The 27,758-nt window shown below is 48.9% G+C and overlaps 1 protein-coding gene across 3 annotated transcripts in view; it reads left to right on the forward strand.

Annotated features, from left to right (window-relative positions):
- Window positions 1-27,758, forward strand: part of LOC102105752 (protein CEPU-1) — a 352,214-nt gene that overhangs the window by 141,778 nt on the left and 182,678 nt on the right. Inside the window, exon 1 of one of the 3 annotated variants that reach the window (XM_088066835.1) lies at window positions 10,369-10,387. The exons of the other annotated variants lie outside the window; for them this stretch is intronic. Within the exon in view, the coding sequence (XP_087922961.1) occupies window positions 10,381-10,387 (7 nt within the window). The 5' untranslated portion in view covers window positions 10,369-10,380. Of the gene's footprint in view, window positions 1-10,368; window positions 10,388-27,758 lie in introns of those variants that run through there. 3 annotated transcript variants of the gene reach the window in all.

Below are 27,758 nucleotides of genomic sequence, written 5' to 3' on the forward strand. Positions count from 1 at the left end.
TGGTTTTAGCTCCTGTCTCTCCCTTATGCACAGTCACTGGGTGATGTCTCCATCAGGCTTGTGCTGTCCATCCCTCCCCAGTGTGGCAGTGCTCCCCCATTCCCAGCTCTCCTGATGTGACAAAATCCTCCTGCCACTGCCCTCGGGCTCTGTGCTCCAGCTCTGACAGAGGGATGGGGGCAGAGGGGCTTCATTTCCAGGTCAGATACAAAATCCGAGGTGCTTTTCTCCTTCCAAGGCACTCACCTGGACACTTCCCTGCGGTCAGGATGCTCCTCACATCTCCCTCTTCCCTTATCTCCCTCTTCTTCTTGTGCAGGCTGTAAAGATCATCCCTGCTTCTCCAAGGAGCACCTCCAGGACTTCTCCGTGGGCAGTGAGCCCCGGGGCAATGGGAAAAGCTCTTTAGGACCAGCAGATCTTCATGTTTGTATTTCAAAGCACCAGTGGAGTGGGACTGGGATTTTTGCCAGAGTCTTGCTAGAGGGAAAGTTTTCTCTGGCTCAGTTCACACAACGAAGATTTCTCTTTCTTTTTCCCTCTCTGCTTTATTCTGATAGCTTTTTAACAGGATCAGCTAAATAAGCAGATAGAGTGTACCAGTTCACAGGCCCCTAGAGGTGAGGAGCCACTGCAGATTAAAGTATTTTTTTGTGATCTCCAAAGCAGCTGTATTTTATATGCTGGCCCTGTTTTGCTGATCCTATTAAGGGGTATCGTGGAACAGAGCACCCCGTGGCTGTGTGTGTCTGGCTTTTATGGAGCAGGACTTTTGGTAGTGTGGTGGATCTTGTGCCTTGCCTCACTGCCTGCCTTCCCAGACCCTCAGACAAAAGGTCTCTCCTTAGGCTGAAAGGAGATTTCCATTAATTCAGGACTAAATTCCATCAGGTGCTTCAGGAAAAGATGTCCCCCACATCTTGAAGGTCACCCTCTGCTCTGGAGCGACTCATGCCCTGTTGGGATGGAGGGAGCTCTGACAGTTCAAGGGTCAGGCTGGAAATTCCTTAATTGTATTAATCCCTCTATGGGATGCAGATGCTGTGGGCAAGGTTGGGGGATGGCTTCTCTCCCCTTTATCAACTGGCCCATATCTTGGGTGGTTTCATTTCACCCCCCAGGTGCATTACTGCTCTTCCAGCACATCTCCATCCCTGTTTCCACTGCAGCCCCTGGCAGAGGTTTCAGGTGCCAGTGATGAGAGGCACAGATTTCCCTCCTCCCCCTGTTCTTGCACTGCTGGAAACCCAGTGTTAATCTGAGTTTTTAAAACCAGCTCTTCTGCAGAGCGCCGGGCCCACTCACCCCAAGCCACCTGTCAGCTCCAGAGGAGCCTGCCCAGGGACCCCCTCTCACACTAATGAATAAGGACAGTAATTAATGCTCATTGCTATTTGTGTTGAGGACTATGACTGCTCTCACTGCTGACTGCTCTGGCAATTACCAAGCTGCTCCCTCCATGCTCTGGTCAGCAGGGGAGGAGAGGAGGAGGAGGAGGAGGAGGAGGAGGAGGACGAGGACGAGGAGGAGGAGGAGGAGTCACAGAGATGTTTGGGGCTGGCTATCTCCAAAGTGTCCCTCAGCATCATCTTGCTGAGTGTGGGAGCAACCAGCAGCAGGTCCCCGTGGTGCTCCAGCCACCTCGCCCTCCTCCTCCTCCTCCTGGTATCAATCAGCCTTTTGGAGCTTTCCCAGATGGGTCTCACTTTCTGTTCCATCTCATTTGACACTTCATCAGCTGTAGACGGCAGAGAGACGTGTCAGCTCCTGAGATCCATCCCTGACCTGCCAAAAGGCTTGTGCTCCTTGGCAAGAAATGTGATTATTCTGCTTTGCAGCAGAGATTTCTCATGGTGTTTTCTTGGGGGAGGAAATTTCAGCCCCCATCCCATTTCCTTCCCTTCCCAGCAAAGGCTTGGTGCTTATTCTGGCCTGAAGGAGATGTCACTCTGCTTCACTGGGTTATGCATAAACTGACACCTGCCATGTGAAAATCCCAACAGCATCAGGAGTTCCTGGTCAGAAGAGGGGGAAAAACCTCCGTGGAAACACCTTGGTCATGGAGATCTCTCCTGGGAGCTCAGTGTGGAGGGAGAGGCTGGGCAGGTACAACAGGCACCGCTGCAGGAGCCTTGTACCCTCCCATTCCAGCCTTCCAAATTCAGCTGGAAGGATACTGAGCCACACCCCAAATTCCCCTGAGATCCAGCTGCTCGCCCCTCTCTGCAGCTGGTCCCCAGCTCCGTGTTCCAGCTGCTGCCTGGGTGACTGCTGGGAAGAACCCACAGCAGAGAGAATTCTCTGTATTTTTCCACATTCCAATGTTTTCTCTGTGTGTGTCAGTGTCCCATAAACAGTAATGATGGACATTATGTTCTGAAGCTCTTTGAAGGGAGAACATAAAAGCTAATAGGTAAAACCAGGCTTTTCCATGCAAATTCCTTTGGAAGTTAAACCCAGCCTAGGTTTCAGCGGGTTTTGTGATGCCCTTACCACGGGGCTGGTGCTCCCACAGTTCTTCCCTGTGGAGGTGGGATACCATCCCTGGGCTCTGCTGCAATCAGCTCAAACAGAGGAAATTTGGAATTGTTGGCAGGTGGAGAAGCTAAAGGAGGTGAGGATTTAAGAGCCTGAATTCCTCCCATTGCGTGCTGGGGCTGTGACTTGTGATAACGCCCCAAGGCACCGACTGAAATGCACGTCATAAATTAGAACCAAAAATGTGATTACTTTGTCGCTTGGAAGACAAATGTGTGTGCCTGGGGAGTAACAAAGCAGGTTTGATTTGTTGTTGTTTGTACTATGTTTACTATTATTATAACTTATTCCAAATTATTCCAGTCTGGAACAGAGAGGAGGCTGGAGCTGGCAAACCTCTTTTGAGGGTGGGTTTAGGGAAAGGGCCAAATCCTAAAAAGCTGAGTGTCGTGGCATGAAATGGTCTTGGGGTGCTGGGGGGGAAACTGGGGAGGTCTGGAGAAGGTCTGGATAATGGAGGGTGTTGAGTGGAGCTGGTGCACATCAGCTGGAGATCCCGACCCAGGAGTGCAATCACTGAGAGGGTGGGGAGGCCCTGGAACAGGGAGTCCAGAAAATCTGTGGCTGCCCCTTCCCTGGAAGTGTCCAAGGCCAGGTTGGATGAGGCTTGGAGCAACCTGGGATAGTGGAAGGTGTCCCTGCCCTGACAGGGGTGGAACAAGATGATCTTTCAGGTCCCTTCCAACCCAAACTATTCTGAGATTCTGTGATAAAATAAATCAGAGAGAGCTGTCAACCCCTTCTGGGACAGAAATCTGAGGTGGAGCCCTGCTGGATGCTTGCCTACCCTGGGTAACCTTCAGCTCAGAGCTGAGTCCTTGACTTTGGACCCAGCTTGCTGCTCCATCCCTCCCTGTGAGCAGCATCTCCCGGGAGCACCGCACTCCTGAGACCCTGCAAGGCACCTGCCACCATGAGTGACAGATTCTGTCCCCTGTAGGAGCAGAAATCTCCAAAGAACGCTGCATCCCCCATCGTTCTGACCAGGGAAAAAGGAAATGCAGCTTCTAATACTCGTCTCCACAGGAATCTCTAATGCTAAAGAGCTTAGAGGGAGCACTCATGACTTTGAGAAGAGTAAAAGCCTCCCTTGTCCCCTAAGCGGTGTCCGGCTCAGTGAGCCAACACGCTCTGATACCGTGGCAGATGGGTATTTCTAGCATTTGTTTTGATGATGAAAGTGTACATTGTGCTCAAAGATGCCCCCAGGACACATTGTTCTCTGGATAAAGGGATGAAAATTAAAACTAAGTTTCCTAGGTCAAAAGGACGCTCATTAAACCATTCAGGCCTAAGAAGAGAAAGAGGGGGAATAAAAAGATAGAAAAGACCCAGCTAACAAAGCCCAGCCCTTTCCTTAAAGGAAGGTGGCTCTGGAGGAGTTGTGTGGGCTCAGATTGTTGTTGGGTGTGCTGGAAAAGCTCAGTTTGGATGATGATCTTGGTTCAGGGTACATTGTCCCCTATTAGGGAGCAGGTTTGGGGCTGGTGTGCTGGAGGAGCAGAAAACTGTGGGGTAATTCTTATTTTAGGGTTATATCCAGTGAGGTTGTGCCTGGCAGGAAAAAGGCAAAGCCATGAGGTTTAATCCAGGGAGAAAACATCAGAATTTGGTTCCTTGCATCAACAGGGAGGTGGGAAGTCAGGGTTGATGGTGGGAGCAGCATCGCAGGAATGGGATCACCCTCTGCAATGCTGCAAGGTGTGTGGGAAAAGAGGGGAAAAAAGGGGGAAAACTGGAGGAAAATGCAGATTTCCTTTAGGTTTGGGTCCAAGCAGGGGCTGTGGCTGCTCCCTGCTCCCTCTGTGCCTGCTGGGCTTTGCTCTCCACTTTCCACCCCCTTCAGTGCTGAAGAAGAAGCACATTTCCCTGGGAGCACGGGAAAACACCTCATCATGGAGATGGAAATGCCAATCAGTGCCAGCCAGGGGAAGAGAGGAACAGCGTGTGGCCTCTGCAAATTGCAGGAAAAGTGACACAGTTATTCAGAGCTGCTTGGGGAGGGAGGGAGCGTTAGTGGATGGATGGGAAAAGTGGTCTCAGATTCCTTTTATAAGTGCATTATTGAGCCAGCATGGACAAATTGTTTCCCATTTTTGTTGCCCCAGTTTCCCCAGCTGCTCAAAACGGGACTGATTTTTTACCTGCTGCCTACCAGGGCTGGGAGAGAAGCTTGGGTTGTTCCTGCCAAGCCCTTGGGCATCCCCAGAAAAGCGATGCACTTTTGGGGCTCAATAACAGGATCAGGTACTCAGCTGTCAGATTTAGGCTCTGAATTGTTGTTATCCCACTGGAAAATATGTAAAGGCCATCCAGGCCACCCAGATAATAATCCAGGCCACCCACCAAAATAATCAGATTTTGTTACTCAGCATATTTAGGAGGTGAATTAGAAAAAAAACATGTTTTGAAAGCGACCTCTCCCCTCTCTCCTTCTAGAAACGACCCCAAACCAACAATCCTGTTTATTTTTCAGCATGTCTCTTTTGGGGCTGCTGCCCCCCTCATTTGGGCTTTGATTTGCCCTCCAGGGATCAGCAAAGAGCATCAAGTGTCATTTTCGTTCTCTCCTCTAGATCAAGGGAGAAGATTAATAGATGAGGTTTTTCCTCTGTGTGTGCTGGAGTTTGGAGCTCTTGTTTCTCCTTAAACATTTCCTGTCTGAAAGCAAATTTGGGGCTCTCTGCCCCAGAGTTAACACCAAATTCCTCCTTTCTCCTCCCCAAAACCATGTCAGAGTTATGAATCCCCTTGACAGCAAGAAATATCCTGCCAAGTTTTTCATCCTTTTCTCTGTCCTCCACCAACCCCCATTTGTATTCTGTCATTAAAAAGATTCCTTTTGATCTGGAAATTAATTTCCAGATAAGCTCAGGCACACAGGAGCATGCAGGGCCATGTACATCCATGAGCAGGAAGAGGTTTGGTGGCACCAGCTGCGGATCAATCCCAAATTCTGTGACATCCCTGAACCCCAGCAGCCCCAAGTGCAACAAGTTTCTGCAGGATTAAACTCTTTTATGGATAAAAAATAGATATATGGGAATGTGAATATATATTTTTTAAAATTTCAATTCCCCCCTCCATCCCTATTTTTTCTGAGCCACTTTGAGGGAGGCAGGGCATTTTTCAGGAGCTTCACACCTTTCTCCATGCAATATGTTTTCACCTGCTTCCAAAGCCAAGGCAGTTTTCCTGATGCTCTGGCTGATAGAGAGTCCTGCTGCAATCCCAACTTTCCTTTTCTCTTTGAAGTAAGTCTCTATTCAGGGTGGTTAAGCACAAAAGCTCCAAAAGGCAGCTGCTGAGGGCTTAAAAACAGGGAGAAAAGAGGGAAAAATAGGAAAAGGCTGCAACTCATCTTTTTGGTTTTAAAAGGTTTTAAGGGCTGCATTCACCTAATGTGGAATGCCTGTGGGAAAGGGATCCCTTCAGAACAGCAGCGAGACACGTGGGAAGTGTGGGAATCACAGAATTCCAGAATAGTTTCAGTTGGGAGGAACCTTAAAGGGACCTTAAATCTCCATCTAGTCCCAACCCCTGCCATGGCAGGGACACCTTCCACTGTCCCAGGCTGCTCCAAGCCCTGTCCAGCCTGGCCTTGGGCACTGCCAGGGATCCAGGGGCAGCCCCAGCTGCTCTGGGCACCCTGTGCCAGGGCCTGCCCACCCTCACAAGGAAGATTTCCCTCCCTATATCCCATCCATCCCAGCCTCTGGCAGTGGGAAGCCATTCCCTGTGTCCTGTCAGTCCATCCCTTGTCCAAAGTCCTTCTGCATATCTTTTGGAGCCCCTTTAGGCCCTGAAAGTGGCTCTAAGTACTCCTGGAGCCTTCTCTTCCCCAGCTGAACACCTTCTCCCAGCCTGTCTTTGTAGGAAAGGTGCTTCAGCCTCTGGAGCACTTTTTTGGTCTCTTCTGGACTTGCCCCAGCAGCTCCATGTCCTTCTGTGTGATGGGAAAATGTGGGAACCCCAGAATCCCAGACTGGTTTGGGTTGGAATGGACTTTAAAGCTCATCCCATCTCACCCCCTGCCATGGGCAGGACACCTTCCACTGTCCCAGGCTGCTCCAAGCCCTGGCCAGCCTGGACTTGGGCACTTCCAGGGATCCAGGAGCAGCCACAGCTGCTCTGGGCAACACAAGCTCATAAATAAATTTAATTTCCTCATGCCTCAGTTTCCCTTTCTCTGCTGTCACCTGGGCTGGGGAACACGCTTGGGAAGGGTCCATGGACTGAGCACAGCCTTGGGCGATGCTGAGAACCTTAATCCAGACCTAAAAGGTGCTTAAAAAAATCCTCCCTGCTTGACTTTCAAGTGGATTTATCCGTAATTCACTCTCCATGTATGTACTAGGAAGGATTTGGGTTCTCAGAGGGTGGGTTTAGGATTTTTTAAGATGTATTATTTTTTATTCTTTAAAGGCAGCACACGAGGAGAAAAGCAGCTAAGTTCACCTTTAAGGATTTATTGTCATTTCTCTAGAGCAGGTATTTACTGGGGGTATTTCTCAGAGGAAATGACTGTCCATTATAAAAAATAAAATAAAATAATAATAATAATAAAAAAAACCCACCTCTCTCCTGAAGCCAGTAACCTTGTGGAGTGATGGATTGTCTTGCTGAAAGTGGAGTTAGGGAGAAATGGAGACAGAGAGGAAGAAATGTAGATACTGTAACATACTCCAGGGGGTCGGGAAAGGGATATGAATTATTAAGTAAAATTAATAATTGAAATAATTAACAGCTGCAAGAGATTTTTGTCCATCCTCCACATAATAGGGGAGCAATGTTTAGTATCAAGCTGGAGTAACCATGAGTAATTTGATGTTAATTAATTCGTTGGCTCAGTATTCCAAGCATTTATGGGTGTTTTCTTTCCTTATAAATATATTAATAAGTTTAAGTCATTCTACAAAAGTAATTTCGAAAATAATAATAATAAAAAAAGAGCCCTGGCAAATGCAAGTCATTTATTTTTGATCAGTAATTAAAATGGCTTTTCCCCCACTCTCGTGTACATCAGAGGAAAATGGCTTTGTTCCGAGGAGCTTCTAATCCTTATTTTCCTTCCTCTGATAGGAATTTATATCATATTTGGGTCCAGATTTATGGATTATTTTTCATCATGGGCTTTTGGAGCTCCTAAAGATGGGAGGTTTTCCTTCCCCATCGCTCTGAAGCTCCTGGAAAATTCAGGAGAGGCTGGAGAGGCTCTAAAAGATGGAGTTAAATGATGTATTTGGGACAGATAAATTTGGGAGTGCTGGATGGGTGGGTGATGGATGTGGGTAGGAGGAGCCAAACCCCTCTGGAAGCCCTGCTGGGAGGGAAATCCATCCAGAGGGAGATCCAGGGGCAGATAAATGGGGTGATGGTGTTGATTGCAATCCCAAATGCTCCTCAGCAGGCTTGGAGGTGCAGGATGCAGAGGGATTCAGGGATGCTTGAAGGATGTGTGGCTCTGGCAGGGCTCTGCTCTGCTGACCTTCAGCTCTGTCTTTGGAGTGGAAAGGATCCCAAATGTCCCTGTTTGGAACAGCAAAGGTGTCCAGCACCTGTCCTGGGACCTGCTCCTTCTGCTCACGTGCATCTCACAGCGAAATACCATGACTTGGAGTGGTGTCACTGCTCTTCAGGAAAGGTCTGGTTGAAGTCCATGGGGTTTTCCAGGGATTGGCAGCCTCGAATCCCTGAATCCCAGGCCATGCTGCTGGAAGCAAATTCCCTTTCAGAGCTGAGGTGGCAGAGACAGTGCCCTCTGTGCCACACTTTGCTTCCACCTGGGGAAACTGAGGCCACAGCGACACATGGGAGAAAAGGCTCAGGGCTCCAGGCAGTGTTATTTTGCCTCTGGATTGGGATCTGGGGTGGGATGCTTGGTGTTTGGGATGTTCAGTGTTTGGGATTCATTTGGGATGCTCCATGTTTGGGGTTCTCAGTGGTTGGGATGCACTGTGTTCAGGACACTGTGTGTTCCAGTTGCTCAGTGTTTGGGATGTCAGTGTTTGGGATACTTGGCATTTGGGATGCTCAACATTCAGCATGCTTGATGTTTGGGATGCTTGGAATTCAGGATGCTCCATGTTTAGGATACTTGGAGTTTGGGATGCTCAGTGTTTGGGGTGTCAGTGTTTGGGATGTCAGTGTTTGGGATGTCAGTGTTTGGGATGCTCAGTGTTTGGGGTGTCAGTGTTTGGGATGTCAGTGTTTGGGATGTCAGTGTTTGGGGTGTCAGTGTTTGGGGTGTCAGTGTTTGGGGTGTCAGTGTTTGGGTTATCAGTGTTTGGGGTGTCAGTGTTTGGGGTGTCAGTGTTTGGGGTGTCAGTGTTTGGGGTGTTAGTGTTTGGGGTGTCAGTGTTTGGGATGCTCAGTGTTTGGGGTGTCAGTGTTTGGGATGTCAGTGTTTGGGGTGTCAGTGTTTGGGATGTCAGTGTTTGGGATGTCAGTGTTTGGGTTATCAGTGTTTGGGGTGTCAGTGTTTGGGGTGTCAGTGTTTGGGATGCTCAGTGTTTGGGATGCTCAGTGTTTGGGGTGTCAGTGTTTGGGATGTCAGTGTTTGGGTTATCAGTGTTTGGGTTATCAGTGTTTGGGGTGTCAGTGTTTGGGGTGTCAGTGTTTGGGATGTCAGTGTTTGGGGTGTCAGTGTTTGGGATGCTCAGTGTTTGGGGTGTCAGTGTTTGGGGTGTCAGTGTTTGGGTTATCAGTGTTTGGGGTGTCAGTGTTTGGGTTATCAGTGTTTGGGGTGTCAGTGTTTGGGGTGTCAGTGTTTGGGGTGTCAGTGTTTGGGGTGTCAGTGTTTGGGTTATCAGTGTTTGGGGTGTCAGTGTTTGGGGTGTCAGTGTTTGGGGTGTCAGTGTTTGGGGTGTCAGTGTTTGGGATGTCAGTGTTTGGGTTATCAGTGTTTGGGGTGTCAGTGTTTGGGATGTCAGTGTTTGGGGTGTCAGTGTTTGGGGTGTCAGTGTTTGGGGTGTCAGTGTTTGGGGTGTCAGTGTTTGGGGTGTCAGTGTTTGGGATGTCAGTGTTTGGGATGTCAGTGTTTGGGATGTCAGTGTTTGGGATGTCAGTGTTTGGGATGTCAGTGTTTGGGATGTCAGTGTTTGGGATGTCAGTGTTTGGGATGTGTGCAGGCTGTGGCAGCAGATGGAGGCTGTTGGATGGCAAATGGCATCTCCATCCTCAGGGAGCAGCAGGATGTTATCTGCAGGCAGCAGCAGCAGCAGCAGCGTCCCTTTGCAAAGCTCAGCACAAAATAGTGGAGCAGGGAAAGAACTCATTCCCATCCTCAGATGGGAGCCAGACCTATTTCTGGCCTGGCTGTGGGAGAGGAGGGTGCAGGGGGTTTGGATATCCAGGAGTTGGGTACCAGGGGCAATTAAGGTGCTGAGCTGGAGGGATAGAGGAGGGAACTCGGGAGACAGAGCAAAGGGTGAGGAATTCTTATTTTCCCCCACTCCAAATGCTGTGGGAGCTGCAAGGTGCCTGGCAGCAGGGACCGACTGCTCCTGCCCCAGGGAGTGAAAGCATTAAAAGTTGGAAGGTAAAATGATGGAGCTGAGCTGTAGCAGCAGAGTTCTGCGCATTTCTCCCACTCAGGGATTTGCCCTATATTTAATTTTGTTCCCTGACTGCTTTAGTGACTCTGTAAACGTTGCGGAGTTTTTGTGTCTTTTTTTTTTTTCCTTTCCTGCTAGATGAAGTGGGTTTGGTTTTTATTGAATCAGTTCCCTCCGAGGATAGAGGTTGCGAGTGGATAAAACCTCTTTCAATCCCATAAAAATGCTGTCAGGGGATTCACTTAAATTTATTTAATCCTGTGCACTTTATCGCGGTCACTTCATCATGGCAGGTAAGTGGATGCTAATGGATCCCTTCTTTTTATGGCCTGCAGACTCCTGGAATTAGATCCCCCAGCTGCAAATCTCTCATTTGTGGTTGGCATTTTATCTTCTTTCTTTTATTTGATTAGCGGAGGGAGCGAGAGGCAGGGCGCCCGTTTCGGGGAATTAAGGCCAGGACAGCTCGGTGCTCTGAGCCACTCTGACCTTCTGGGTGGCACCAGCCAAAATTTCACCTGGAGGAGAATCTCTCAGGGTGTCAGGACATGAACTCCTCGCTCCAGCCCTCCCATTCTGCTGAGCTGGGATCTCTGGGTCCAGGTTTGTGTGATAAAAGCCACACAAAGCTTCTGCTCCTCTCTGCTTTGGTGATGAGTCAGGGTTGATGTGGATCTGCCTCTTCTGATGGCCTGATTCACTCTGCTCCAAACCTGACAGGCCTTTTTCACTGAAATGAACTTCATTGTCACTGAACCATTTTCTTTTATAAAGTCGAAGTGTTTGGGTGCTTTCGGGTGAAGGTTGTTGAATTGCCTGCTCCATTAATGCTTTTAAAATGGAGATATTTTTTCCTGTGCTGTCACAATTCTGCACTTTTTTTTTTTCTTTTTTTTTTCTGAACCTGCTTTAGTATTTAGTATTTAATTTTGGCTGCTAAATCTGGAGCCTTGTCCTGTCTGACCTCTGAACTTCAGCCTGTGTGATGCTCAGGCTCAAGGACGAGGGATGCTGATCCCATGTGGTCCAGCCCCACCTGGGAGCTCCAGCACCTGTGATGCTTCTGAATCCTTTCCCACCAGGAAAACACATTATCCAGGTTTAGCATCATGAAGTGTGGTGCCTGCATGGAAATTCAGGCCAGCTGAGGCTTTGGAGAGCCTGGGGGCTGCAGGGTTTGTGTTCTGGGGTATCGCTGTCTTGTCCTCAAGGGACTCCTGCAGGTCTGTCCCAGAGGGATGAAAGGCTCCTCAGGCTCTCATGGAATGTGTTGTAGGGTCTTATTGCTACAAAAACCTTACCTGGGTGATAACAGAGAGTTTCCTCATAGCAAAACGTCCTTTTACAGCAACAGGCACCAAATCAATCCAGAATACTCTGCAGGGGAAAGGCAAAGCTTGGCGAGGGGAAATGAACCTGGTGGTTGGTACCGTGGGGGGAGTGGTGCTTGTGGATTCCCAAAGGGATTTATTGCCTCTTGGAAGGGATCCCCTGCGTGTCAGAGCATCCCTCAGCACACACTTCCCTCCTGTGTCCCCCAGGCAGGGGAAGGCTGGTGTTGGAGTGTTAATGGAAAAACTAAATAACGCTGGAAACGCAAAAGCATCGGGTGAAAACCAGAGAGTTTGAGTTATTAGGGAGCCCTCTCGTCACTCACTGCGGAGAGAGAGGGGGAAAGGGAGGGAATATTGGTGTTTGGGAAGCCCAATTATTTCTGAACTGCAGACAGTCTTATTAACTTGGGCAGAAAATTAATTACTCTAATTAGAAAAACTGATTGGAGTTTGGTGAGGAGTTAGTGGGGGAGATGATAGTGGTGGAGGGGAGCTGGGGAGTCACGACAGCCGTGGGAGGGAGGGGACAGAGGGGTACACGAGCAGTGGGGGAGCTGCTCAGATTAATGAGAGAGAAGAAGAGATGGGGGAGAGGAAGGAAGATTTTTTTTTTAGTCATAATGGTCTAAATTTAGGGATTTTAGTCTTTAAAAAACATGAGTATTCTTATAAGTGCACAGTCATATATATATATATACACACACTATATATATATGCACAGACTCATATATATAGATATTTTTATTTTATATATATATATATAACGTATCTGGAATGTAATGCAGAGATTTATCCGACTTTCTGTGGGTGGCTGTATTTATTTCCGATGCACCAGCCCGTCAGCACAGGGGGTTGTTAGAAAGTGCTGGGTGGGTGGTTTTTTTTTATCTTCACGGATTTATGAAGTCCTTAAAACATCTGTTCCATCCTGGTTCCACAGTCCTTCGGGGAGAGGGAGATGTTCCTCGGCGGAGCTGTCTGGCTGCGCATGGTTTGGATAAAGATGCATTTGCTGAGCGTTAATAGCGGTGATGCAGGAAGGGGGAGCAGGATCCTTCCTTGGATGGGATCCCAGGAAGGAAATTCATCCAGGATTGGTGCTGGTGGGGCAAAATGCTGTGGCATGGGAGAGGGAAATCGGGAGTTGGGATTTTTGAAGGAGTCTTGTAGGAGTTCAGTAAGAAATCGATTTTCCTTCTTTCCTTCTATGAGCTGTGGTTCCAAAGTGAGTGTATTCACTCATCCCCACACAGGGAAAGACAAACACTTGATTCCCAGGCACAGGGTGGGATCCTTGGGACTGTCCTGTGCAGGGCCAGGAGTTGGATTCTGTGATCCCTATGGGTCCCTTCCAAGTCAGGATATTCTCTTTCTATGACTTTCTTGACTCAAGAATACTGAGGCCACAAATGGGCAAGGACCAGGGTCTGGCAGTCAGTCTCCTCATCACAGCAGCCAACCTTGCAATACTAAAAACATTCCAAAACCTGAGATAAAGCACAGCTCTGGATGAATCAGAGCTCTCTGGTGTTTGGGACCCCGGTGTCACCTGCGAGTCCCCGCTTTCCCGAGCTGGATGTGCAGCAGCCAAGCTGAGGATGGAAGGGATTGTGCTGCATTTCCAGCCCTACACAGAGCAGCCTGTTGCCCATCCCGAGCCCCAGAGCAGTGCTCGAGGTGACATTGTGGGACTGGCAGGGCTGAGCCGACTCTCCGGCCCCGCCAGCTGCACAGCCCCCAGCTTCTCCCCAGTGCCTTTGCTCTGCTGCCTTTGCTGCCTGTTACTGAAATAACCTGTCAAGCTCTCGCTAATAATGAGCCATAAGTCAGATTCTCTCTGGTAGGTTGCCCTGGGTGTCTGTCACAGTCTTTAGGGGTGACCCAATTATGGTAATTGGCCAATTTTGCTACCGGTGTTCAAAAAGAATTGCCAAACAAAGGAGGAGAAATCAAAGCTCCTTAGAAATTAGCAGAAACCCCAAATCTAGCTATTTTTCAGACCTTCTTTTTAAAGGCATGAGGTGCCTTTAATATTAACCTCTTCAGTCTGATACCTGCAGAGAAGAGTGAAATAAAACCCCGAACGCAGCAGATCACATCAGTGATGCTCCACTTGGGTACCACATCGTGTACTCCATCCCCAGGATTGCTCACAACCCAGAGATACAGACATTTGTTCAGCTTCAGAGCCTGAAACTATGTATTTAGAGCAGTAGTTTCCCTCCCACTCAGTCATAAGGCCTTGATTTTGCAAGAATCTCTCCGATTATACAGAGATGGACTCAAAGGGGGAAGGTAGAGGAGAGATTTCTTTTCCACCCAGCTGTGTATGACATGTACCTTCAGTTAGTCAGGGCAAGATAAAGGGAATAAAGAACAATTTTAGCCCCATCCTTGCTCCTTTCCATCCTCCACCACCCACCTTCCCTTTCCCCACTCACTGGCCTTGTGTAAAGCACCAGTATTATTTCTGCATCAGAATAATAATAATAATACAGAGAGAACTCACTGCTACTACTGCTGTGACCTCCTGCCCAGCGGGCTCAGCAGAAACGCTGCTGGAATTGCAACTTGGCACCGAGCTTTGTAGTGAAGCATTGCTCCTGGCTAATCTATAATTTACAAAACACACTCAGATTCATTTTTTATGGACTGTTTTGATATGATGCCATTTAAAAAGCGGAAAGAAACAGCGCACCTTTTTAAAGGTTGCTTCTGGTTCTTCTTGCTCTTTTTTTTTTTTTTTTCTTGTGGGAGGGCATGTTATTTTTGTTGCTGTTGCCATCTGGCCACAGAAGGGGAATTTCTGTCCTCTCGCAGGTGTTGGACTATTCCCTGCAGTGCTGGGGACAGTCTCGTGTCACAACCTGCATCTTCAGCATCCAAACTGGCTGTGCCTACAACCCTCTGCCTGTTCCTGTTGGCTTTTCCCCCTCTGCTGGCTTGGGATACGTATTTCAAAGGAGGAAAATGATGTTTTATTCCACCCTCAGCTTTTGCTCAGGAAGGCTGGGCAGGGATAGAGAGGGAGGACACCCAGGGTGATGCTGACATCCCCAGGGATGGGGATAGGCTTGGACTTCCACCTGCATCATCATCCCATCCCTCCTGCAGCCTCTGGAAAGGAAGTACACCAACAGGAAGGGTTTCTGCTGGTGGTGGGGTGGCTCAGCACAGAGAGCAGAGCCTTTTTTGGGGGGCCAAGACTTGTTTCTCTGGTGTTTTATTGCCTGCAGGCTCCTCTCCATTTCTGCCTGCCTTTTTATGGTGCCCCTTCCTGACTAATGCGAATCCCATCCGGCATATATTAGCGGGAAGGGCATCGTTAGCAGGAAGAGCAGCACTGTGAAAAACCCACCATGAATCTTCTCAGGCTCACAGGGCTCTGTGAATAGCACGGGAGGAATTAAATATGTTCATCTTCACAATCCAAAGGGAAAGGAAGAGGTTTCTCATCATCAGCGTGTCCGTGGTAGGATGATGTAGCTATAATTAACCTCTTCCCTGATGGAGACTGAGCTGCTTCTCAATCCCCCACAAGTTGCCCAGTGTGGGAAGCAGTGTCTTGAGCAGGAAAAGCTTCATATCTGTTGATAAATAGAGGCTGTGATCTTCAGCACCAGGTCCTGGGATGGAGGGAGCTCCAGGAGACCTCGTGCTCGTTTATATCCATGTGCAGGTTGGAGCTCGGGTGTTTTATGCCTCCTTTCATCCATGAAAATAGGAATTCCAGCCCACTGGTGAGGAGATCTGCTCTCCTCCAGGGATGGATGGGAAATAGTTTAACTCTCCTGACATTTCCATGCAGTCCCAGAGATCTTCAGGTGTTATTTTAGTCAAACATTGAGGACAAAGGGGCACAAACCACTTTCTGTGCCATCCAAATGATGAGGGTGGATGCTGTTCCATCAGGTGTGCTGCTGCCAGGTGTGTGAGGGGAGAAGGGATCACAGGTACAGCTGACCCATGGCAGCTTGGTCTCCTACCATGGCACAGATGGATTCAGTGGGGCTCTGGTGCTAAGAGATGGTTCAGGTAACACAGGCCTCCTGAGGAAGGTGGGTTATGGAGGGGGAAGGTGCTCCTGGGTATGTCTGGAGGGAGAGATGGAGTGTGAGCCTGTCAGAACCAGTCCAGAGGAGGCCACGGAGATGCTCCAAGGGCTGGAGCCCCTCTGCTGGAGCCAGGCTGGGAGAGCTGGGGGTGCTCACCTGGAGAGGAGAAGGCTCCAGGGAGAGCTCAGAGCCCCTTGCAGGGCCTAAAGGGGCTCCAGGAGAGCTGGAGAGGGACTGGGGACAAGGGATGGAGGGACAGGACACAGGGAATGGCTTCCACTGCCAGAGGGCAGGGCTGGATGGGATATTGGGAAGGAATTGTTCCCTGTCAGGGTGGGCAGGCCCTGGCACAGGGTGCCCAGAGCAGCTGGGGCTGCCCCTGGATCCCTGGGAGTGCCCAAGGCCAGGCTGGACAGGGCTTGGAGCAGCCTGGGACAGTGGAAGGTGTCCCTGCCATGGCAGGGGGGTTGGAAGGGATGGAATCCAAGGTCTCTTCAGACCCAAACCATTTGGGATTCTGTGACAATTCTGTGACACACAGCTGCCAGGGCCTGGCAGGTTGGGGAGTTCAGCTCCACTCCTGTGGCCATGCTGTGATGTCCAGCACTGGGTTATGAGGCATCCAAGTCGGTGCCATGTCTGAGGAGGAGTAAAGCTGGAGTAAAGCTGGAGTAAAGCAGGAGCAGTGCAGTCTCTAGGGAGGAGCACGTGAGTGAGGAGCACTGAACAGAACCAACCTGATAATGAATGCTGCTGTTACAGCACCTGTCACAACTGCTGAGCAGTTTAATACTCTGCAATGTCAGATGAGGAAAACATCTTTCGCTGATGATTGCTGCTTCTTTTTTTTAAAGGGAAGAAATATTCCATTCTCTCAGTGTTTATTTTCCATTCATCATTTTTTTAAAGGTGGGGAAACTGAGGCAGCACATTGCACTGGCAATCCTGGGGGTGAGGGGTGGTGTGGGTTCCTGTGGCATGGCTCCCCCTCCTATCCCCTGCTCCTTTAAATTCTTGGAAAAGAACTGTTCTTTGCAGAAGTCCACATAGCCCTGACTCTCTGCATGGTTAATATTTAGGTCAGCAGAATCTAATTCCTTTTAAAATCATAATATTATCATTGTAATTGCAAATGTTTTCATTAGGCACTGGCACTGGGGAGCCTGGCACAAACCTGCACGGGGGCTTTGTCTCTTGCTGGGGTGTGCTGGCTCCAAAGGAATAGCAAGGAATACTTTGTCCCTCTTTATATCCCAGCTCCAAACCTGCAGCTGATACAGGGATTTGTGGCTGTGTCCTGCCAGCACCCGAGTGTGGACAAGGGGAGACACGAGTGGCATTGCCAGGCTGTCACCTGAGTGTCGCCTTCCCACTGCACTTCCAAGTCCCTGGCAGAGAGAATTAGCTCTCCTTAAGTGAGTTATTGTGTCTCCAAGTCAGGGCTCTGGTTCCAGAGAATGAGACAAAACTCTCCGGGGATCCAGTCTTAATACCACCTGCCTGGGAGTCCTGATAGGGGACTTAGTGCTGAAATGAATATTCATCCTTTGTAGTGGGAGTTATGATCCTGCTTCCCATCTCAGGGGGGATTACAGCCCTTTCCAGGAGGGATGGCACAGGGATGCTTGCTGTGGGATGGGGAGCAGAGGTGGGGGCTGTGTGTTCCCAAATATCCCTGTCCCAGGGCTGTGATCCAGGAGGGACTGAGGAGGGGCTGTCTGTTCCCAAATATCCCTGTCCCAGAGCTGTAATGAGGCAAGCTGGAGTCCTGATTTTCAGGCAGGGCTGGTGAAATGCTGGCTTAGGTTGGGACAGGGCAGAAAAAGTGATGCCACCTTCTCCATGCACTCCCTCCTTTCCAGTCTGGAGATCCAGGGCTTTCAATGCCCAGGAAGATCATTCCACGCTGCTGCTGGCAGTCCTCCATCAGTCCATCTGCAACACCTCCATGAGCATCCTGGTGTAGCACCTTCACCCCCAAATATCCTGGGGTATTTGCTGTGCAGGAATTTGTCCTTTATCTGGAAACACTGAGGAGAAAACTGCAGGAATCAGGTCTTGGATAGCAGAGTTCCTTTGCAGCTTAACTGTCCCGAGCTAGGGCTGCAGGAAGCTCTGCCAATCCCTGTTGCAGCCTGCAGGAGATAGCTGGACTTGGTTATGCCTTGATTAAATAACATTTTTGTTTTTACAGCAGTTAATCCATCCAATTCCCTCAGCACGTTGCTGCTCAGTGATATCCGTCTGGGATAATTGGGATGAGGGGCATCTCCCACCCCCTCACCAGCACCAGATGATTTTGAGCACAATTTTTCCTTGCAGTTTTCCTGGCCAAAATCACAACCTGTGCAAACTCTGCCCTGATCAAATCTATCAGGCCCCAATTCCAGAGCAGTCTGTTGATCAGGGAAATGGACTAAAAATTGGCCCTTTAATGGGAACGCGGCTCTTGCACAAGTGTTGGAATTAATGGCAGTGCCCTGCTGCGAGCTGGCAAGTTGGGCATTTGATTCCAGTTACAGGAAATTGCCATAATTTCTGCTCCGTGCTCCTCTCAAGTGACACTAAGCATCTATCTTTCTTCCCTCCCTTATTTATTTATACTGGGAGAAGAGAATGGTACGTGGGTGCTTTTCCCACCCGAACTCTTGTCTTGTTTTCATGGCAACCCCTGCTTAGCAGCAGACCTTTTGTGTACTGAGAAAGGGAGGGAGAAGGGAGGTCTGGAGGGAGAAAAGGATGGCTGGGAGGGAGAAAAGGCTGGAAATGAGATCTGCAGGGCTGGTTTCGTGAGTGGGACTGTTGGTGTGTGGATGCTATGCCTCTCTGGTGTAATCAAGCTGGGAGAACCGAGGGGTATCCCAGGAGATGTTTGAATGCTGGGGGTGGAGCACTGGGCTCCTCAGGGTGCCATTCCCACAGCATTCCCTCCAGCTTCCTCAAATCCATCCTACAGAACATCTGGAATGGCTTCTCCTGGCAGAGCCCCTGGCTTCTCCTTGGGTGGGCTCCTGGAAAAGCAGCTCTGTCACACTCAGTTTGGCCAGGGGACATCAGATTCTTAAATTAAATGCTGGAATACAAGTGTGTAAATATCCCACCCTGCACTTCGGGTGCTGTGGGTCTGAGCTGTTTATTTATCCTTGCCTGAAGGTCAATCCTCATCCCCCTGGATGCTCCATGGAGTTTGGGGCTCTGATTCCCTCATCTCCTGCTGGCAAAGGAAAGGAGAGATTTACCTGGGGAGATTGAAGCACCAAAGCTCCAGGGGCTTTGCTCCCAGTTGTAAAACAGGGAAAATAGTGAGATGAAGGGAGGGCTGCAAAGATGGATGTGAGGAGGTTTCCAGAGTGTTTAACACTGTGGGAAGCACCAGAAAATGTTGAGGAGGAGGTGAATAATTTTGTTTTTGGAACAGGTTGGAAAAGTGTAAAATAAATAAGACCTGGAGCATTGAGGGCACAAAGCCTGCTTGGGGTGGGGATATGCCAAGAGCTGGAATCAATGCCTGACCTGGCATTTGAGCACTTGACTCCTTGACCCTCCCCTGGCTTCTTACCATTTCCTGGGGTTTTTCCACAACTCAGACCAAAATGCTGAGCTGAAATTTCTGGGCACAGGCTGTCTTTGAGAGTTCAACACAGCAATGCTGGAGGATGGGGGGATCCCACATCTCCCAGCACAGTGGTAGAGGGATGCTGGCTTTTCCCGTGTAACACAGTCTATCCAAAACCCAAACAAGAGAAGGGAGTTTCTTTCTCCACCCTTAAAATTCTTCCTTGCACTGTTGTTTTTCCTGGGCTCGGTGTGGTGCAGGATGACTTATCTCTGCTCAAGTTAGGATCCTTTTATTTCCAACCAGACCTGGCCCTAAGTCATGCAGCGCTCCTTTGACAGAGCTGTAAATTCCCCACAGCAGCCTGGCAGCCAGTGAACAGGGTGAGGACATTGGCAGAAATGAGTTTCTGGGGATGTGAGGAGGATGAAGCTCCTGGCATCCTCTTCCAAGGAGGAAATAGGTGCAAGGGTCACAACCCAAAGACCCTGAAGCATTTTTGGGGCTCTTTGTGTAGGAAAATCGGGTAAGGTGACTCTCTTTTCTCACTGAGGGAACAGTGTCTTAAGAAATGATGGCAGGATGGCAGTATAGGACAGGAAAATGCAAAGGAGTGCACACATGTGTGTGTTGAGAAATCTGCAGATAAGGTTTTAAAATTAAAAAAACCCATCATATGCAGCTGTGAAGATCCCAAATTGGGGAAGGCAGAGCGTATATTGCCGAGAGCTGCCTGCCAGCCCCAGCAGGTCCCACTGGCCATGGCTCAGGAAGTTGGGAAGTAGAACCTGATCCTGGTTTTCCCCATGGAAAAATAAGGAAAAACCCAGAGCTGTGAGTTCAGCGATGCATCAACTGTTGGTAGCTGTGGGCAGGATCTGGTTTGTGTGTTCTGGGCTCATGTTTGGTTTTCTGATGGTGTGAGTGTTGGTCAGGTCTTTTGAGGGCTCAGACACCCTTTCTCTCCTGGGATAAAGTCCCCGCTCTTTGCTCTGGGGTTTCTGCCAGGAATTCTGGACAAGCTCTTCATCCCACGTGTGTGTGTGTGTGTCTAAGGGTGAGTTGTCACCACTGTTTAAGGATCATGGAATGGTTTGGTTTGGAAGAGACCTTAAAATCCACCTTGTTCCACCCCCTGGCTTGGGCAGGGACAACTCCCACTGTCCCAGGCTGTTCCAAGCCCTGTCCAGGCTGGCCTTGGACACTTCCAGGGATCCAGGGGCAGCCCCAGCTGCTCTGGGCACCCTGAGCCAGGCCCTGCCCACCCTGCCAAGAACAATTCCAGCCCTGCCCTCTGGCACTGGGAAGCCATTCCCTGTGTCCTGTCCCTCCATCCCTTGTCCCCAGTCCCTCTCCAGCTCTCCTGGAGCCCCTTTAGGCCCTGGCAGGGGCTCTGAGCTCTCCCTGAAGCCTTCTCCCACCCAGCTCTCCCAGCCTGGCTCCAGAGCAGAGGGGCTCCAGCCCTCGGAGCATCTCCGTGGCCTCCTCTGGCCTGGCTCCAGCAGCTCCAGCTCCTCATGTTTTGTGCTCCAGCTCTGTTTTTCCATCCCTGCCCGCTCTGTGCCGCTGGGGCTGAGCGGTGCCGTGCACTTGGGAGGAGAGAGCCAAGGGTGTCAGCGGTGCCTCGGCAGCCAGAGCCAGCCCCAGCCTAATTCCAGCCGTGCTCCCAGGGGGAAGAGTGCAACTCTCCCTTTCTGCCCCCCTTTGCCAGCCAGAGCCGTCCTGTGATCCCCACTGACCTTCTTAAAAGGGATCAACCCCGTCAAATGAAGAGATGAAGAGTGAAGGGAGGAGCCGGGAGCAGGAGGAGGAGGAATGAAATTAGGAGCAGATATTAATAACCACGTTAAATATTTATCTGACCTCCTTTCACATGATCCTTTTTAATGGTGACCCAAAAAGCTGATGTGCTAATATTCACTCTCGCTCTCCTTTCTGCCTCTCTGTCAAAGCTTTGGGCTTGAGCAGGAAAAAAACTTCTCCTTTCTCACCTTCTTGGGTGGGGCTGTGGGAAAATGGGGGTCCCAAAGGAGCCTCCATTAATAAAGTGGCACTGAAGTTGATGGGCTTGTGCTCATGGACTGCTCCTGCCTTACTGATGCTCATTCACATCTGACTGAAGGGTTTGTTGGGTTTTTAAAAATTTTCTTTGCTGGTTTTTCCAGCTGTCCCGCTCTGAATGGCTCCGGGCATTTTGAGCTGGAGCTGGAGGAAACATCTCTGCCTTGAAACCTCCGGCTCCGGGCTCAGGGACGGGAGCGTTACCAGCTCAGTGAATGTACAAGTCATTAGTGAGGTTTGCTGAATTCCTGACTGCTTTTCCTCCTCCGTGCCTGAAAGGTTGTTGTGCTGGAGTGCAGAAATGTCTGCTGTGGTTTGACCTGTTCAGAGGAAGATGAGAGTGGGGCAGAGCATGGCAGCAACAGGGTTTTGGTTGTGGCTGTTACGAGGCAGGGCCAAGCTGGGGCACAGGGGAAAAGCAGAAATAAATCAGGGTAATTCTAGTTCAGGGAGCTCCATTGTATGTTTCTGATCACATTTTTGTTGTTTTTCCACTTAGCCCTCAGGTTTCTCTCTCTCATCAGCTCCTGAATTGCAGGAGCATCAACTGTGCATCCAAAATTCTCCGTGTTTTCCATCACCTCATCAGCCTGCCTTTTGCTGCTGAACTGCCTGCTGTGCTCTCCCTCTTGTTTTCATGGCTCAAAGCCTGTAAAAAGCCCTTGAGAACAATGTGAAATATCCTCTCATATTATAGTATTTGTCTTTTTAAAGGAAGCTGAATCCATTAGAAGCAGGACTGAATACAGTAGCAGGATTTTTCTAATCTTGCCGACATCAGCCCCCTGGGATGAGCCCCTCTCATTTGACTTGACTGGATCCTCTGGGACTTAATTTGTGTTTTCAATTTAAACATCAGTTAAACCACAGCATCTCCTTTCTCAGCCTCAGTTTCCCCTTTGCAGGATGGAGCTGAGGGCACTTTCCAGCTCCAAGATCCAAACCTGGTGGGTCTTCCCCTTCCTCCAAAATCCTTCAGAACCAACAACCATTTTAGTGGGGCAATGCTTCTTTTTTGGGTTAAATGAATGGACTTAGGGATAAAATGTGGCATTTTAATCCAGTGTCAGAATACACAGACCCTGGGACAGGTTGCTCATCAAGGACGGTCCCCATCCCTAGAAGTGTCCAAGGTGAGGTTGGAGAGGGCTTGGAGAAGCCTGGGACTGTGGAAGGTGTCCCTGCCCATGGCAGGGAATTGGAACAAGATGAGTTTTAATGTCCCTTCCAACCCAAATGATTCCAAAATTCTGTGATTTTTCCACTGGGATGCCTGTTTCCAGGACCTGACACAGGACTGTGCTTTTAGAAATTAATGCATTTATTTTAGGGAAGTAAAACAAAACAAAACATGTTTTTGCATTCCTGCACTTGTCCTGGATGGAGATTTCCACTGAGAGTCTTTCACCAAGTCCCCATCCCCACCGCCTCCAGCAAAACAGAAATGTGTTTAATCTTCCTAAATGTAATCCTGTTGTAGAACAGGAAATTCTCCGCTGGTCAGAGAGGATATTAAGATGCCTGCTCTGAAAAGTGTTTGAAATTATCATCATTAATCTGGAAATGATTATTGCTTAGTTCAAGCTGAGTAACGTGAAAAATAAAGTTAACCTGAAGTGTATATGGGGAAAAGTAAATTGGATTTTTTAAAAAGCTCTCGTTTGCCTAATGGAAGATAAGATTAATAGCACGGCTCGGGAATTTAGAAAAAGTGAAGGTTTCCAAAATTTAAAAGCAACTGGTGTTTGAGATGTTTGGAAACCCCACAGCTGGGGAGATTTCTGTCCTGCCCAGAGTATTCCATGAATGTGTCATTCCAGGAAGCAGAGGTTGTGACTGGCAGGTGGGGCCAGACAAGGGGTGGGGGTTCAGGTGTGGGAAGGGCTGCAGGAACCTGATTTCATCCTCACTCAGTGTGGAGGAACCGGAGCCTCTCTGATGAGCAAAGCCAAGTTGTCCAGGTGTGACCTTCAAGAGAGGTTGGTGCTGAGGAGTGGCTTGGAATGGCCACCTGGAGACCTGGGATTCTTCCAGAATCTCTCCCTGAAGGATTTTGAGTTTATTAGCGCCTCCTCTGTCACTGTCTTTGACCAGATCTGGGTTCGTTTGAGTTGGATTCTACTTCCAAGCTGAGCCAGCATCTGACAAACGGAGAAAGCCACATGATGGAAAGGAGAGCTTTGGGAGGAAGTTCTTTTCGGTGTGTTTTGAGCAGAGATCTGAGATAATCACTGCTCTTTCCCTCTTCTGTCAGACCTGTCTCAAGTTTGCTGCCGTGAACTCTCCCTGGTTTATTCTTTCTGGTTTTCTCTCCAATTTGGATCTGAGAACCATCTCCCCCTGACACTGCTGAGCTCTGATAGCAGCACAGTCATAAATCCTGGGTTTCTCTTGCCTCCTTGATCCCTGTTGATGCTCCTTAATCCCAGGTCCATGGGGGCAGCAAACTCCTGTCCCCAGCCCTGTCCAGAGCCTGTGCTTGCATTGACAGAAGGTTAATACCGATGGGGTTTCACAACTTTTTGATTTATTGTCTTTCAGTGTTCATCACTCTTTTCTTTAAATTAAAACTCCCTCCAGATGGGGTTTGTGACACAGATTTATTGATCTGCAATAAAACCTCCCTCATAACCTGTACAGCTGCCCATTCATCTTTCAGTGAAGGAGGGATCATTTCTCTGTGGATGTCCCAAGAATGAAAGCGAGTTGTTAACTTCTTCCCTCTTCTGTCTGTCTGGTTTCTTCCATGATCTCCATGCCTATTCTCAGGTCATTTACAAGGCTCTAGATGGTAACAACATCAGTTCTGAGCTGCTCCTCATGCTCCTTCTGTCTTCAGGTGGGATTCTTCAGGTTGTCCTGTGCAATGCAAGGAGTTTGACTTCAGTGAACCTTGTAGGTCCTTTCCATCTCAAGATATTCTATTATTTCTTCATTCAGGTGCTCAGAAGGTGATGTGGTGGCAGAAAAGCCACCTGGGAAAGCCCCATGGGATAGCATAAGATATAACAGTCTGTATTAGATCCTGCAAATCCTAATGAGGCTTCTACCCCTCTGATGGGGATGTACAGAGGGAGGCAGCAATGGCAAAAGTTGTGTGGTTTTTTCTGGTGTAACATCAATGATAAGATGCTGGAATAAATTCTAGCAAGGTAAGTTGGCTGGAAGCTTTAAAAAAAAAAAGATTTTAAAAATTTAAAAGATTTAAAAAAAAGAGATTTATTTCACAAATGCCTCCGTTTCCTAATCTAGGAGGAACCCAATCAGAAAGTGCTGCCTTCAGTGGTGACGGGATTTTGCTCAAGTCTATGTTTTTAATGATGTGATCACACCTTCCAGAATGGTTTCAGTCTTGGGCCTGAGTTATTAACAAGGCTGGATTTTTAAAAAAATGTACCCAGAAGAAAAGTGTGTCTGTGATTAAAAATATCACAGAATGGTTTGGGATGGAGGGAACCTTGAAGCTCATCCTGTCCCAACCCCTGCCCTGGACAGAGACACTTTCCACTGTCCCAGGCTGCTCCAAGCCCTGTCCAGCCTGGCCTTGGGCACTTCCAGGGATCCAGGGGCAGCCACAGCTGCTCTGGACACCCTGTGCCAGGGCCTCAGCAGCCTCACAGAGAAGAATTTCTTCCCAAAAGGCAATCTAAACATGATCTCTGTCAGTTTGAAGCCATTCCCCTTGTCCTGTCACTACATGCTCTTGTAAAGAGTCTCTCTTTGTGATGTTGAAGTATTGAGTAACTGCAATTTTAGGCAGATTGATAAAAAACATGTCCTCAGAACACATACTAAAGTCTAGACTTGCCCAACTCAATTCTTCTTCCTGAGTTTCCCAGTAGAGAAAGATGAAAATGAAGTAGAAGGCAAAATTTCAGTGGCCTGAAGCCAACCCCTCGAACTTTCATTTGTGTGTGAAGTCTGGTTCCTGACTTGATAGACCTGATACTTAACAGCCTCAGGAATCATGTAGAGCTGCTCATTCTTCAGGAAGCAAATGGGATTAGGGAAGGATCAGTCGTCCTGACAATTGGAACAGGGTTTTTTTCAGGTGCCTCAAAGCACAATGCTGTGTGAAGCAGGATTATGGAATGTCTGCCTGAAGTCACTCGATGCATTGAATGTGTATAAAGACAGCCTGTGTAGGGCTGGCAGGTGTTGGCTGAGCACATGGAGGATGATTTTGGCCCACTGTCTGGCCCACCTACACCTCTTCAGGTCACAGAATCATAAAATGGACTGGATTGGAAGGGACTTTAAAGATCATCTCGTTCCAACCCCCTGCCACAGACAGGGATACCACTCTCTAAATCAGGTTGCTCAGGTCACAGTCATGCCCAAAAATGTCTCTACTGATGCTTCACTTAAATTCTAGAGGTGATCAAAGCTGTAGCAGCAGCCCTTTGGAGGACATGGGGATGGGTGGAGAGTAGGAGAAACACATGTGCTGATGGATGGATGGATGGATGGATGGATGGATGGATGGATGGATGGATGGATGGATGGATGGATGGTAGAGAGCTGGACAGAGGGGTGAGCTGTGCCCATGGATAACGGGATGGGAGCTGGCCAGGGCAGGGGCACTCAGGGGAGGCTGGGTGAGTGTTGAGTCAGAAGGGAAGGCACTGTCATTTGTCACCATAATCAGGAAGCCAGGCTGAGAAGGTTTTAATCACTGTGCACGGAGCTGGAATGCAGAGCAAGTTTATGGTTTACAGTGAGCGGACTGACACAGCTGATTGATGTCAAATATGTCATGATGTATATTGTAAAGCCAGGAGATTTAATGGTGTAACTCCATGGTAGTCTTGGAAGTGAGGAGCTGCAGAGCAGGGAGTGATGGATGGGCTCATTTACATGTAAAATTGCCGATGGCATTGACAGCACTGGTATGCGGAGGGAAGATAAGAGGGAGACAGTGAGATTCACTCTGACCCTGATATTGAAATATTAAAATACAGCTGTAGGATCATCTGGACTTTGCAAGGCGACTGTGCATGTCTGTGTGTGTGTGAGCACATAAACACATGGGTGCTCATGGTTGTAATTGTGTGCACAGGGGCCTTGGTGAGGCAGAACAGCTCCGGCTGGTGTTACCAACCCTCGGCTCAGGCAAGGAGAGTTTGTGCTGCTCCTGCACTCTCAGGGAGACAAATCCAGTTATTTCCTAGCTTTGGAGGAGCCTTGGTCCCAATGCTTTTAGGGGCAGTGTTGCAGAGCAGAGGAAGCTGGATTCATCCTGGCAGCTGGGCAGAAAGCTGTGCTTCTTTCTTTCTCCAGAAAGCACAGGATGGTAGCCCAGGGTTCAGCATGTCCCATGGCACAAGGCTGGATTTCCAGATTCAGCGCTCCATTAATGCTGATTGCTGTTCTCACCTGGACGTGTCAGGAGCAGGACTAGTGCAGGAGTTGCCTTTGTAGCTCAGCATCTCCCTTCTAATTTTGGTTGAGTGAGGAGGGGGAAGAAAAGAAGAAAGGAAATTTGGGGCTGTGAGATGACACAAAGTGGAGGGGCAGAGAGCCTGGCCTAAATAAACTGTCCAAGGTAGTTCTGTTTTCATTAGGCCTGCTGCAAGGCCTTCCAACTCCTGGCAGTGCTCTGTAGCAGCATCCTCCTGGACAGCTCTCCAGGAAGGAAATTTCTCCAGGATAGCACCACTGGGAATCAGTGAGCTGCTGGCAGGAGCCTGGGGAAGGTCATGAGGAGAAGCAAGGGGGTAAAGGGAAAGCCTGGAGGGGGTTCAGGCCCGTTTTGGGATGTTTTTATCAGGATTTAGCTCTCCATCACCCACTCCAGCTATTCTGGAGCCATTCTGCTGCCCCCAAGCACAGAGTACCTGTCTGGGGCAAATGCCTCTGGTGAAGCTGATGGGCTCACCCTCAGGATAATTCATCCTTGTCATATCATGGAGAATCTGTGAGGGATAAGCAAGGGAAGGGAAAAGCTGGCTTGGGGATGCAGGAGCAGCCCAAGGAGGGGATGGATGTGAAAGAGGAGGTTGTACAACCCTTGCTCCCTAATGAGGGTTATTTACATGGCATTTGCCTCCATCCTCTTGGTCCCTGTTGCCTTTGACCCTGTCCCTCATTCCAAACTTCTGGATGGTCATGGAAGGACCTGAACTGGTGTATTTTCAGAGGTGAGATGACTAAAAACCAAGTGAGCTGACCCTGATAGAAACACTTAAGAGGCTTTGCAGGGGATTAAGTGGCTGTGTTTTAATCTTGTATTTTAATTTGTTGTGGGGATGTGTCACAGGGCTGCCTGGGGCTGTGGAGCTGCTCTCCATCCCTGTCCCTGCCTGCAGATGCTCCTGGGACAGATGGACCAAGTGGTACAGGCAAAAGACAGTATTTCCAGGAATTAATTTCAGTTGCTCTTTCCCTAAATGAAAAGCCTGGTATTAAAATTATCCTTGAAAAGGACTTTTTTTTTTTTCCCCCCCCCTTAAATTTATGAACTGCTCTGTGGTCTTTGGAGACAATTATAAATTATAGAGCAGCCATATATCTGAGCCAGAGATGGAGGCAAAGGGGCTTTGTCAGGAAGAGCAGCTGTGGGGGCAAGGGGAAAAGGATTTAGACTTTTTTAGACTTTTTTTGACTTCCTGAGCTCATTTTGGTTCTGATCCCAAATCCTTGGAAGATGTTGTGTATT

This window comes from Pseudopodoces humilis, chromosome 25, assembly GCF_049639895.1.
Source record: "Pseudopodoces humilis isolate 2021_Gansu_Grassland_sample_001 chromosome 25, ASM4963989v1, whole genome shotgun sequence".
Classification (NCBI taxonomy): Eukaryota; Metazoa; Chordata; class Aves; order Passeriformes; family Paridae; genus Pseudopodoces; species Pseudopodoces humilis.